The sequence below is a fragment of the Thermobia domestica genome, chromosome 13, assembly GCF_964235325.1.
Source record: "Thermobia domestica chromosome 13, izTheDome1.hap1.1, whole genome shotgun sequence".
In the NCBI taxonomy this organism is placed as follows: domain Eukaryota; kingdom Metazoa; phylum Arthropoda; class Insecta; order Zygentoma; family Lepismatidae; genus Thermobia; species Thermobia domestica.
Genome location: NC_137466.1, coordinates 110,067,345 through 110,079,594, shown reverse-complemented (window position 1 = coordinate 110,079,594; position 12,250 = coordinate 110,067,345). Strand labels below are relative to the sequence as shown.

The window sequence follows — 12,250 nt, the reverse complement described above, 5'->3', positions numbered from 1 at the left end:
ATGTTTTTTAAATATTCAATCAGAACTGGACAATCTACACAAAATTTGCAATCGATCAGTGAAAACGTCATCTTTCTAGAGCCTATAGTTTCCGAGGTCTCATTGTCGAAAGGATTGGCTACAAACATATAAAAGCCAAGAACCATATAGTCTAAAAGAAGTCCAAAGATGGCGGCACGATTCATTTGCAATGATTTTGGAGAAGGCTTATTAAAATACAAAAGCTTTGAACAATAATTTTAGAACATAAACTTTATGAAAAAAGATCTATTTAAGTAATTTATTTAAAGTACACACACTTAAAATGTTTGTCTTTGCTTAACGTGAAATCACATATAACCGTAAATGAAAGATTTGAAAGCCAAAATTATAGGTTGGAGCTCAGGCGTTTTTGCTATTGTAGCATTGCTATTGTAGCATTTTAATAGATCCATTTATGCAAAAGCGGTTTAATGTACGGTATATTATAAATACATGTGTGTGTATATTACATAATACATATCTGTATTTCTATTCTTATGCACAACTACGTTCTTGAAGAAATTTGAGAACAACATCGTCTTATATTGGCAATAGCTTCCTATGTCATTTTTTAAAATTTCTATGTATTAGCTACTGGTATTTGTTATTCCTTATACTTACATTGTAAAATGTACATGCCTAACAATATGTATGATTTGTCAGATAAATTTCATTATCCACCATCCGCTACTTCAGTAGATGTGCACAATGTTGGAAAATTACACGCTTTCATTGACACAATTTGTCGTTATAAACGCCGTTAATAAAATTTATTTAGTAAAAATGTTTTGGAGAACTCAAAACTAGTATTGACCATCCTAATACCATTGCTGCTAATGAAATACCTACTATATAGTAAAGTAATTTTCTCATATATATGGATGGTTTACAATAAATTATAATATGACTATTATGATAATATAAAACGATAAAAAATTGACATTTAACAATTGAGTTAGTAAGTGGAAGAACAGTAAAAGTCCAAAATAAACCATTATATTTAATGTCAAAAATAATTATTGAATGGATAGAACAAAATATTCCTATGGATTGGTATAACAGTTTCCAATTTGCTAGGCAATTTAAAAATAAACTTCATGTACAGTACAACATAACATAATTTTCTTATTGAAACATTCGTGAAGTGTGTTTTTGGATTGTAGTGTTCTTCCATTCACCGATTCTATTGATTAGTTTTTTTTTTTCATGAACGAACGTAATCGTCGTAGATCAATATTGATTAAATTGTTTATAGCTTACATGTACATATGTTTGAATTCAAAGCAGAAGATCCATTGTCTACTATGCATAGTCATTTTATATTGACGTTCCAACTGACACAGTTGCTGCACTATCTACGGCCCTGGTGTTGATTTAAATTGAATTACGTAATTCAAGGTTGTCACTAAACAATTAGTTTCTCTTAAGTCATCTTCTCAGAAGGACTAATTGAAGGATGATGATGATAGTTATGATGATGTGAACATCAAGGATATTTCATTTTTATTAGCAAATGATTCGTAACTTTACATTGTACACGAAGCATATAAAGTACATGCCTTATTATCAAGGGGAAAGAATAAAACATTGAAATTTTGTTTCTAAATATCCTATCTGTAATTCGCTATGCTAAAATTCACAGATTTGATAATATTGCACAAACACAGGTAACATAGCAGACAGCAAAATAATGAAATACTTGTATATCTAGATGTATGCTTTATGCTTGAATTAATGTAGAAAAACAACACAGATAAAAGTTACTTCTAAATACATCGAACTGTATAAAACAAATATATTAACGAACTTAATAAATAATTGAACAGTTATAAACATTATAACTTGGTAGCATTTTAATAGAACATATACAATATATAAAAATGCAAATATGTTACGTATAAACGAGATTATGACGACAATTCATTGATTTAGTAGGTAATTTCAATACAGCAAGTAAAGAAAATCCGAAAGTTATTGATTACTAAGTCCGATCAATTTTTCAGAAAGACACAATATTTTTTAAGTTCCTCCTCTCTTTCTCTTTTTTTTTCGAGTTGGCATATACAGTACCAGTCACACAGACGCTTATATTGAAGGTATGGTGGTTCTCGGAAATAAATTCAATGACGGAATCTGATGTTATTTATACATATTACCGTGTAAAGAATTCGAAAATGAAATAAAACGAAATCTTTGAGAGTTTAACGTCCCACGATTATGCCTGTTAGGCTAAGAGAGACGATGATAAAAGTAAGTGAATGGTGATAGAAGAGTTGGTGGAATGAAAAAGTGGGAGGAAACGGGAGTAGCCCGAGAAAACTCACGAGCACAATAGTGTTCACCACAAACTTATTTGGTCGAAGATCGAACTAGGGACCCCACGCACCAGAGCCACCGTGTCTCCCTAAGAATTCGAGATCGTCAGTTAATTATAATTATATTAAAAGACTATCACTATATTATGCTATGTTAATATACAGAAAACTGTTTAGTGTATATTTGACCAATCGTGATTTCTTTCTCCACGCGCGCAGAGTGAACTTGTTTGACCTTGGTCATAAATGTCTGTCAGTGTAGTATGTGAGCTTTGAGATAGTGTGTGCGTGTTTTTTTTCCTTTTTTTTCGCTGGCCGAATACAGCATGAACGAACGCAGGCTGAGGAACTTTTGAAAATAGCATTAATACATGTATATGGCGCAAACAAAGACGAACAAACGAGACAGTGAAGAGCTGCATTAGTGCCAAGCACAGTAAAAGCGAATGCAAATTTATTAAGTGAGTTTATTACTTTACTCTTCATCGATTTTAGTCCCAACAAATAGGAGTATATCTTAAACCAGAAAAATGAGACATATAATGTTTAATAAAAAATAAGTTTATAATTTTTTTGGACTCAAGTTCCCCTGAAACATTTTTTTAGTAGGGTGTGTATTTACTCTTTGGTTTTGTTTACTTTCAACCCCGAGTTCCAGGCTACTTTGGTAAGAATCAATAAAATCACAAATCATGTTTCATATAAATTTGATAATATGTATGAAGGTTGTTCCTAATTGATATTAAAAAACATAAGATAAAGGGAATGTAACTCCTCGGCTCTGATGGTAATATCAGTCAAATTGTTACAATATATGTGTGGGATTTTGTTTCTGTGTTAATGAACCTATGGATTGCGCATAAATAAAGCACAGTTAGAACATTTGGATAGGTTAACCTTTTGTTGAAACAATACGTGCAGACATTTGAAACTTAAAGAATGATAAATGGAACGAAAATGCAGAAAATGAAAATTTTATAAAATGTTTTGCATAATTTGAGATGATTTCAGGAAACATTTTTGTTTATTTATTTACGTATTGCATAAGCAAACGTATCAAATTAGTCTCAAATGTCGCGTTTAGTGCACAAGCGAATTAAGTCCACTTTTTGGGCCACTTTGGACACATTACGTCTTTAAGATCTCTTGAATTGAGTTGATATTGAGTTTAACGTCCCTTTTAGCAGCGAGGCTATATGAGACGGGACCTACTGATTAACGTGGAATCCGAATTACATGAGCTCCCGCCAGGAATCGAATCTGGGTCTCCCACGTCACAAGATCTCTATCTGAAGCTCCTTCAAAGCTTAAAAGCTTTATGTCCAAATATTGTAAATAACTTAAAATGTGTTAAATTTTCAATGTATTTAAGGGTATCGCAAATATTTTCTCTCTCTTTTTCTTACAAGTTTGGTGATGGGACTTGATCCCTTTGTACTCTGACTGCCTTAAGTATTCGATGTCTTATCATATAATCATTCTGAAACAAACCTTGAACTTAATGTGCACGTGAACACTGAGATAGTTTGTAAAAATTCCGATGAGTTTGTTTAATTGATTTAATTTAGTGATGCCTTCGCAAAGAAAACGTCTCATACATTATGTATACTTAAAAAACAAAAAAAAAAAAAAAAAAAAAAAGAATACTGAAGCTAATTCTTAATATAAACTCTAGCTATTGATAAGAATCGCCCTTTAAATAACAGAGAGAAAAACAGAGATAATATAACGAAGCTAATCAACCTTCAACTTTTTGTCAGAGATCATTTATGCTTGACGTGGCTTGTCAAACTGGAGGTAGTATTTGATTCGATTAGCCAACGAACGTAGTGTAACCACAACTTTGCGCTCTTTCCCACATAAACGTTACGTTATTCAATATTAGAAGACAGGCGTTTATAATGTAAATGTCTTAACTTCCAGTCATTTGATTTTGTAATATTACCTGCATTTAGAAGCCAGTACGTGCAATAATAATAAGATAAGATTGACAAGAGTGGTGTAATAGTTTCTGCTTTAGTTTTTATTTATTATTTTATGTTGAGCACAACAGGTGCACACCTACTGATAATGTTCAACAACATAAGGACAGATTCCTGTGTTGTTTTATATTAAATCACGTACAAGTTTGGCTTGAATTGACTGTAATTTGTAAATACATTTTCGTCCATCAGTGTTCCGCATTGTTAACGCATATTCTAGTTTGGGACTTACATATGCAGTATTTATAATTTGAACATATTAGTGTTCTTGAGTTAACTTCCAAGTCTTTATTCCAAATTGTCTTTTATAAACCTCATTTGCACTGAATATTCAACGAGGAATTTAATTTTATTCACACACCAAGGTCAGGTATATGTTCAACTCTTTGCAGTGGTGCGCCATTTATGTTATACTCAAATAGCTATTACAAGTAAATTCTTTTTGTTGCATAAGACATTACTCTATATCTCTTAATGTTAACTGGTAGTTTATTTATTTTACAATTATTTACAAAGTGCATTGATGTCATTTGGAAAACTAATGTAGTTCCTTTCCGAATGACTTTTAAAGCATCTGCATATCATAGCTTTTGTGATTTTATTATATTAGCTATGAGTAGATAATTAATAAACAGCAAAAGTTCTAAATTAGAACAATCTTCTACGATTTTTGTAGAATAATGCAAAAACGTCAAAGAATAATGTTAAGTGCAGTTTTTCTGCGTGATTTTCTAGCTTTTACTTTTTAGGATTTTTTTTGGCGAAAAAAGATTAACAGGAAGCATACGAACTGGAACTATGTCTTATGCGTATACAGAAAAAAAATCAACACAAGAAAAGTACAATTAATCCTACAATGTAGATTAATCCATCTTAATTCCAGAAAGAATATGACAGGTCATTTCGATATGTTATATACAAGTTATGGACAATTTTCAACTATTATTATTAGGGTCCAAACTATTCTATGTACGTATAAGCGTCGGAAGACTTACAGAACGGTAATATCCTTTCGTACGCCTGGTCATCTGTCTGTCTGTCTGTTGACAGGTATCAGAACAAAAACGGTAACAGATATCAACGAGTGGTTCCATCTCCTCCGTGTCCGATTTCAACGTTTTTTGTCGTAAAACAAAAACAGTAACAGATAACTACAAATGGTTTCCTGTAATTGATTAAGTGTCTCAAGGAAATACGTATACAGTCACCGTCCACAACATTCTGTCAAAACCGAAAATGGTTGACCGGTTTCGATACTGATTTCCGTAGAGTAAAACTGGCAAAAGTTATAGAGAAACGGTTTCTTGCAATTGATTCAGTATCCCAAGAATATATTTTATATCCTAGGCTAATCCTCTATTGAAACCGAAAGTCGTAGAAATCAGTTATTTCTGGTTTTAACGTTTATCGCCATAGAATAAACACGGTAATAGATAGTGACAAATGGTCTTTTGCAATCGGTTTAGCGTCTCTAAAGAACATGCTATCACCATCTGTAACTAGTGGCACAATCTCATTATAAACAATTTCGTTATCCCTATTATTAACATGCTAAAAGGCCTTAAAATAAAAATTCAAATTCACAAATTTCCTATTATTAACAGGTAGAATTTTTAAAACTTGTCCTATAATTATTTAGTTTTGCATATGATGACGCACTCTCTACTAACATTTATTACTCTAAGAAATTAATTTAGGGTTTTCACTGGGTTTTTTCCTTCCATACAGTGCTTTGAATTAATTCAATATTCATTTATACATTGGTCTAGTTTGAAATTTCACCAAAATTGGTCTGCAGTGCTGGTGTATAAGATAGACCTGTTTGTTTCTTAGATAGACCTGGTCCCCCCGACACTACTGAAACTGGAAGTGGTTGAATTTTACCAATACTTCGGGTTTCAATATTGATTGCCATAGAGAAACAACGATAATAGAAATCAAGAAGTTTTTTGTGTTTTTTTTGCAATTGATTCAGTGTCCCAAAAATAGGTCCAAAATCTTCCGTTAACCCTCTACTGAAATCTGAAGTTGTACAAATCAACCATCGTCGGCTTTAATGTTGATCACCATAGCACAAAACGGTAATAGATATCTAGAAGTGGATTTCAACAATCGATTCAGCATCTGAAGAGAACATACCATCACAATCCGCAACACTACCAAACTAGAAGTGCCAGAGTCTTAGACTATATTGGACATGAATCAAAACTTTAACTTCGAATTTCACCGAAAAGAAATTCTTTTAAAACTGCAAATTATAATGATGCCCGACAATTCTTTTGATAACGATGAAATTTTATTGGTTTTATTTTCGAGTATATTGTAAAACTAAAATTGCGAGTGAGATTATGCAAAGTAACAGTAAATGTCCGTTTCTGGTTTCGTACATTATAGTCCCGAATTCGGTCCCAATTCATATTTATCTCATCTAATATCTTTTTTTAAAAAGATTTGTTTACGCTATATGAGGTGAGTACTGTGATCATATCCATACTCAGCATTACAGTCGTCTAGCTTCTAGTTGGGAAGATGACCCGTGTTTGACGCCTAGTGGGAATTCATGTACTGAAGTTTCATGTAACATGTAGCTTCACTGCCGGACAGGAGCGCTAAACTGGAAAAAATCTCTGGCGTTACAGCCAGAAAAAGAAAAGGAATTAGTGATCAAACGGCTCTTTGAGCGATGGGATGTGGCCAGTACATATGTTCCATCAGCTGATTTGTGTTTTCTAGACTCGAGCTTTCTACGTCTTAAGTCAAAGAACTTACCGGTTTTTCATGATCAATGTAAAAAAATATGCTCCATCTAGAATCAAACCGGGTACCATACTTACCAAACAGACAATGCAAAATACACATTCATTGCAAGCTACTCCACTCTGTATTTTTTAATAAATTAACTTTCACTTTTTAAAAATCTAGGTATAAAGATGAGTCAAATTCTTGTGGGCTAAAGATAAATAAAAAAAGAATACACGTCAAACAACCCACACACACCAACTAACCCATGATCATTATAGCGAGAAACACACTATAGGTAGGCTACTTTTCTAGCGTGGCGTTAAAGTCACCTTTCGTTTTTTTCGAATATCAGCGCTGCCTCTCACAGCTCCACCTACAAGAGTGCTTACGTCACTGCTATGAGGCTTAAAGCCTTTGAACATGCAGAGAGAGTGGAGAGGAAAGAGGTGTAGTCAAGCGGGTCTCGGTGAACCACTTCTCTGACTCTGGTCTTAGATTAAAATGGCGGACTGCAGGTGAGACGGTGTTAACGCGCGCTCTCGATACATCTCGGTGTATTTACGTTGGTGATTCAGTGCAACGGGAAAGAAACATTTCTAGTGCAACTAGTAAAACTCAATGACGGATACGAATGGTGATTTTTCGGTGTGATTTAATTAAACGACAGTTTCTGGTAAGTTTTATTTACTTTTAATTTTTATGTATTGTATTTCGTCTGCTGTACCTTTTACTTTTACGAAATAATCGTTGTAGTGTTCGCTCATTGTTGACACTACTTAACTTTTTTTGTACTTTCACGTCTTTCTCTATGATCTGTCTCATTGACCCATATTTTCGCTTTCTCTCCATAGGTATGGCGACGAATTTGGTCATGATTTTACTATTGGTAAGTACTATTATCTATTCTTATTTGCATGTGTTCTGACAGTATTATTGTGGTAATACCTCAATAAGCGTCCAGTTTGATTCTCCATATTGTAGGCTAAAACTTTTTGTCATTCGGGCTAGGAAGAGGAGGGGAAGGAATGATACCTTGAGATTTACCTCCCCTATTTCTTCTCCCACATGTTATCCACTCATGTCAGTGTATCTTGCTTCTATTTAAGAGCAAAAGGGCCTTGAACACGCCCTCTGACGTCAGATGTTCCGTTACCTTATGTGACCATGATAGTGGGCAGTCTAGTCAGTCCACATGTCGCCTACCAAATTTCTTAATTTTACTTTGATAGTTGAAGCTGTTTAGTAAAAGTTTATCTGTAGAAACACAAGTTGACAAGTCACGATTGTGTGCAAGCCATATTACAATAGCATAGAGAGACACATTGCTTAAAAGTAATTGTTATTTGTTAATCATAATGGAACATCTGCGGGCAATTAAATGGTTTAGCTTACTCGTCTTTAATTTACGAGATTCCATATTCAATTTGAGGTAAATACTGACAGTAAATATCTAGAAACAATTAGGAGAGAACTGAAATTATTATTATTAAATAAGGATTATGACACAGTAGATGAGAAACTGTATAGTGCAATGTTTTGCCCTGTTTGTTCTTTGGGGCAGGAGCTTTAGTTTCACCACTGTGTGCGCTCATGATAACATTATAACCATTATTGTTTAATCAAACTACTTCATTTTAACTTTCGAGACATTAAAATATTGGTCCGCATGAATAATTACAAGTTTTTGTAGTGGCTAAATGACATTTTGAATGGAAATAATATGCATCAAAGAATACAAGAAATAGTTTATCTAGTGCTACAATACTAAACACATATCATGAAAGAGCATAGTATATATATATATATATATGTATCGGTGCGTTATAAATCATATCGTTATCTTAAATCATCTCATTAAATTAACTGTATAGATTAATACACATTTTTCACTAATGGTAGATATATATTTTGTAAACTTAATATTTACAGTGTTTTTCTTTAAATATCATGAAATCGTTTATTTAACGCCCATCGTTATGCTTTTTAGTGCTCTTTAGGGTAAATGAGGTTTAAAAATAACGAGAATAACGAATTTAAAAAATCTTGGAGTAAAAACGTGGAAGGATATTGGGAGAACCCCGATAAAAAAACACGTGAATTAAAAGAAAAAGATTTTTAAAAAAATACTTTCTTTCCTATATTCTCCACCTGAAGAGTCTTTAGGGTCCCTTGCGTCTATCTTTTCTGTCCAAAAGAATCGACATCAATTGAATCAACAATATCCTAATATTTCCGTTAATAAATTGTACATAGATATCCGAAATGTTTATTTATCTTATCAAATTTCTGCACCTAAAATCAAATTGGGATCTTATTTCCATCCATGTGTCCTAATTAATTGAAATTCTTAATATCTGAGAACAAATATTATATTCTTCTTCCCATTAAGGTCAAAGTCACTCCCCTTTTCCAAATGCCAGCCCAGTGTTAATTAATGAGTTGTAAATATGCGTAAATACAATAACATTTATCAACTTAATGTTAAAGCAATGCATGACTTATTAAGATTCTCTTTACAACGTCAAACAGACTACTTTCTAAGCATATGTAATTATAAACCTTCTGTTTATCTGCCAAGGCCATAAATGCATTTACTTTTTCCTCTTACAGAAAGAAGAATGTACTGATATGACAAAGTTAATGAATTTTCCATTGTAAACGTAATGTCAACGATATTTGTTTTTAATATAGGGAAAACATTTAATATAGGGAACTAGTTTTGTGTTCTTTGTTCCATGCGGAAGAAAAATAACTTACTCAAATCAAACTTTCTTGTGACATTTGCATATATAAGTATGTGTGAAAGCTAAATTTTCAATTGCTCTGGAACAGGCCGACATAAAATCACTACCATTAATAAATAATCGATAAAATGGGTAATATAGCTTCTTCATAACGTTAACCAAGCTAGAAAGTCTGCAGTCATTTCTGAAGGAAACATATTTAATGTACTAATAATAGTGTAAATCAAATTAAAGGTTTGATGACATAATACAGTATAATCTTTAAAATAATTACGTTGGTCATTAGCCTAAGTTATCGAAGACAAAATGCTTCCTAGTTTGAAATTAGAATTATACAGTATTATCATATAACGCATCTCTTTGATATTCCGCCAAGAACATTCAACAACAAATAAGCATTGCATTTGCAGTCATGCATTTTATTAAAATTCATCCTTGCACTCTAATAATTTTCTAAGAACGTACAAATTTAATTGAAGGAAAAGTTCAAATCAGTTCAATGTAAAACCCAATCAACATTGTACCGGCATTACGTAAGGCACTTAAGGCAAAGTATCGAATATACAAATATATATAGTACTCAGAAAACCCAGGACATTTTAAATGTTTTTTTTTTAATAATAATGCTAATAATTTAGCATTAGAGTGAGTTTAGATATTAAAAATGCACGATAATACAAAATAGATCTTTTCAGATTCACCATGTTATATTTTTGTGTATGTACACTCATGTCCAAAATGTTTGTCTCATATCTATAACTGTCTTCTTGTAAGAATATAATTTGATAATGATTTTGCAGGGTACTTTTAATACTGATACTATGTGTATAATCGGGAAATGTATATTTGTGGTAAATTTCATAGGAAAAGAATTATAAATACAAATATTAGAGTGGGTAAAACAAAATGTTGCTAAATGGACAAGAAAGTTTTCTTTTCGTTTTATTGTTCTTATTTACTGCTCTTTTGACATGAAATTTTCCACATATGCCGATTATACACATACTAACATTATAAGAAATACCGGGTGAATTCGTTATCAAATTATATTCCTAGAACAACATATTTATAGATTGGACATGAGCGACAATGATTTTGGACCTGAGCGTACATCTGAGAATCAAATGAAACTTTAACAATTTCTATTTTGGTACAGTACATTCAGATATTAGAATATATTAGAGAAGTATAACATTGTGAAAGTGTACGGTTCTTTCCGAATCATTGTGTAGGCACTTTCACTTAATATTTTAAAACATTATAGATTATTATGAATTATTGTTGCAAAATTAAAATAAAAATCTTATTCCGAATTTTCCGACAAAAGTGGTTCACTCATAGAGTAGATGAACAATTAGAACTTGTGCGCCAGATTTCGCTTTAAAATCATTATAAATTACTTCATATATTTACAAAAATTTGTGCAAAAGAAGTGAAGTTTGTAGGTCCTTGTATGTATTTTCAGCTCCATTTTGTGGTCTTCATATCCTTGTTGATTGCAAATTTAATGTAGAGCACATAGGTCTAGATCTTCGTGGAATTTCCATTTTGTAGACTCAAGGCAAGAATAGAAAGTCTGTTCTAGATAGTACAGAACACTGTCTCTTTCTAGCACTAGCCTCATGCGTTGGAGGACCAGAAATACAGCTATAAATCTTACAGGTAAAAGACAACGATTGACCCAGCTAAGAAGTGGTCATAGTTACAAATCCACTTTTTCTTCGTCGTTTCTCTTAACTAACCATAAGAAGTAAGCTCAACACAAATTTATAGACTGTTTCTTAGGCTTCGTAATAGAAAAACCCTATGGTATTTTCTTAAAGAATAAGTTGTAGTCATTTTATGTATTGAAAATCATTTGCCTAGCTGTTTAGTGTTCCAAAATACGCCGTATATACCGTTATTTGGCGCCACGTCTCTATTACGATGAGAAATATGCACAGTATTGAATTAACTACTTTTTAAATTGTAGAATCTATTATGGGTTCCTTTGTTCGGAGAGGTACTGATTGTCAATGACTTTTTAGAAAAGCATCGATGAAATTATAAAACGCTTTCGTGCGTAGCCAAATAATTAGTTTACATGCCTTTGATCTGGCTGTTCCCAGGGTCGATTCCCTGTATCGGCAAAACATTTGGACTGCGAGGCAATTGGAATGTAACGTGATTTAGGAGGTATCAAATTCCAACCTAGAAAGACAAAAATAATGCACTGTATGCCAATCACAACCTCTTAATTGAAAGTATGTCGTCTGGCCAATCACAGCTTTGGTTGGCTGGAGTTTATCATCCCTTTGCAGTGGCGAGCCTATACAAGGGAAGGACCTACAGTTTAAGGTGAAATCCGAACTACCGTAATGCGTTAAAATTGGAAGTATCTTCAACCGGGAGTTGAACGCGGGACCATGAGTGCTAAAGGATCGTGCGTTAGCATGGTCAATCATAG

At 32.7% G+C, this 12,250-nt stretch overlaps 1 protein-coding gene across 2 annotated transcripts in view; it reads left to right on the top strand.

Moving 5' to 3' along the window:
* Positions 1 to 12,250, top strand: part of pio (zona pellucida domain-containing protein piopio) — a 254,041-nt gene that overhangs the window by 70,451 nt on the left and 171,340 nt on the right. The window contains exons 1-2 of one of the 2 annotated variants that reach the window (XM_081736235.1): positions 7,491 to 7,733; positions 7,912 to 7,946. In XM_081736235.1, the coding sequence (XP_081592361.1) occupies positions 7,914 to 7,946 (33 nt within the window). In that variant the 5' untranslated portion in view covers positions 7,491 to 7,733; positions 7,912 to 7,913. Of the gene's footprint in view, positions 1 to 7,490; positions 7,734 to 7,911; positions 7,947 to 12,250 lie in introns of those variants that run through there. The other variant, XM_081736236.1, reaches the window with a different exon arrangement.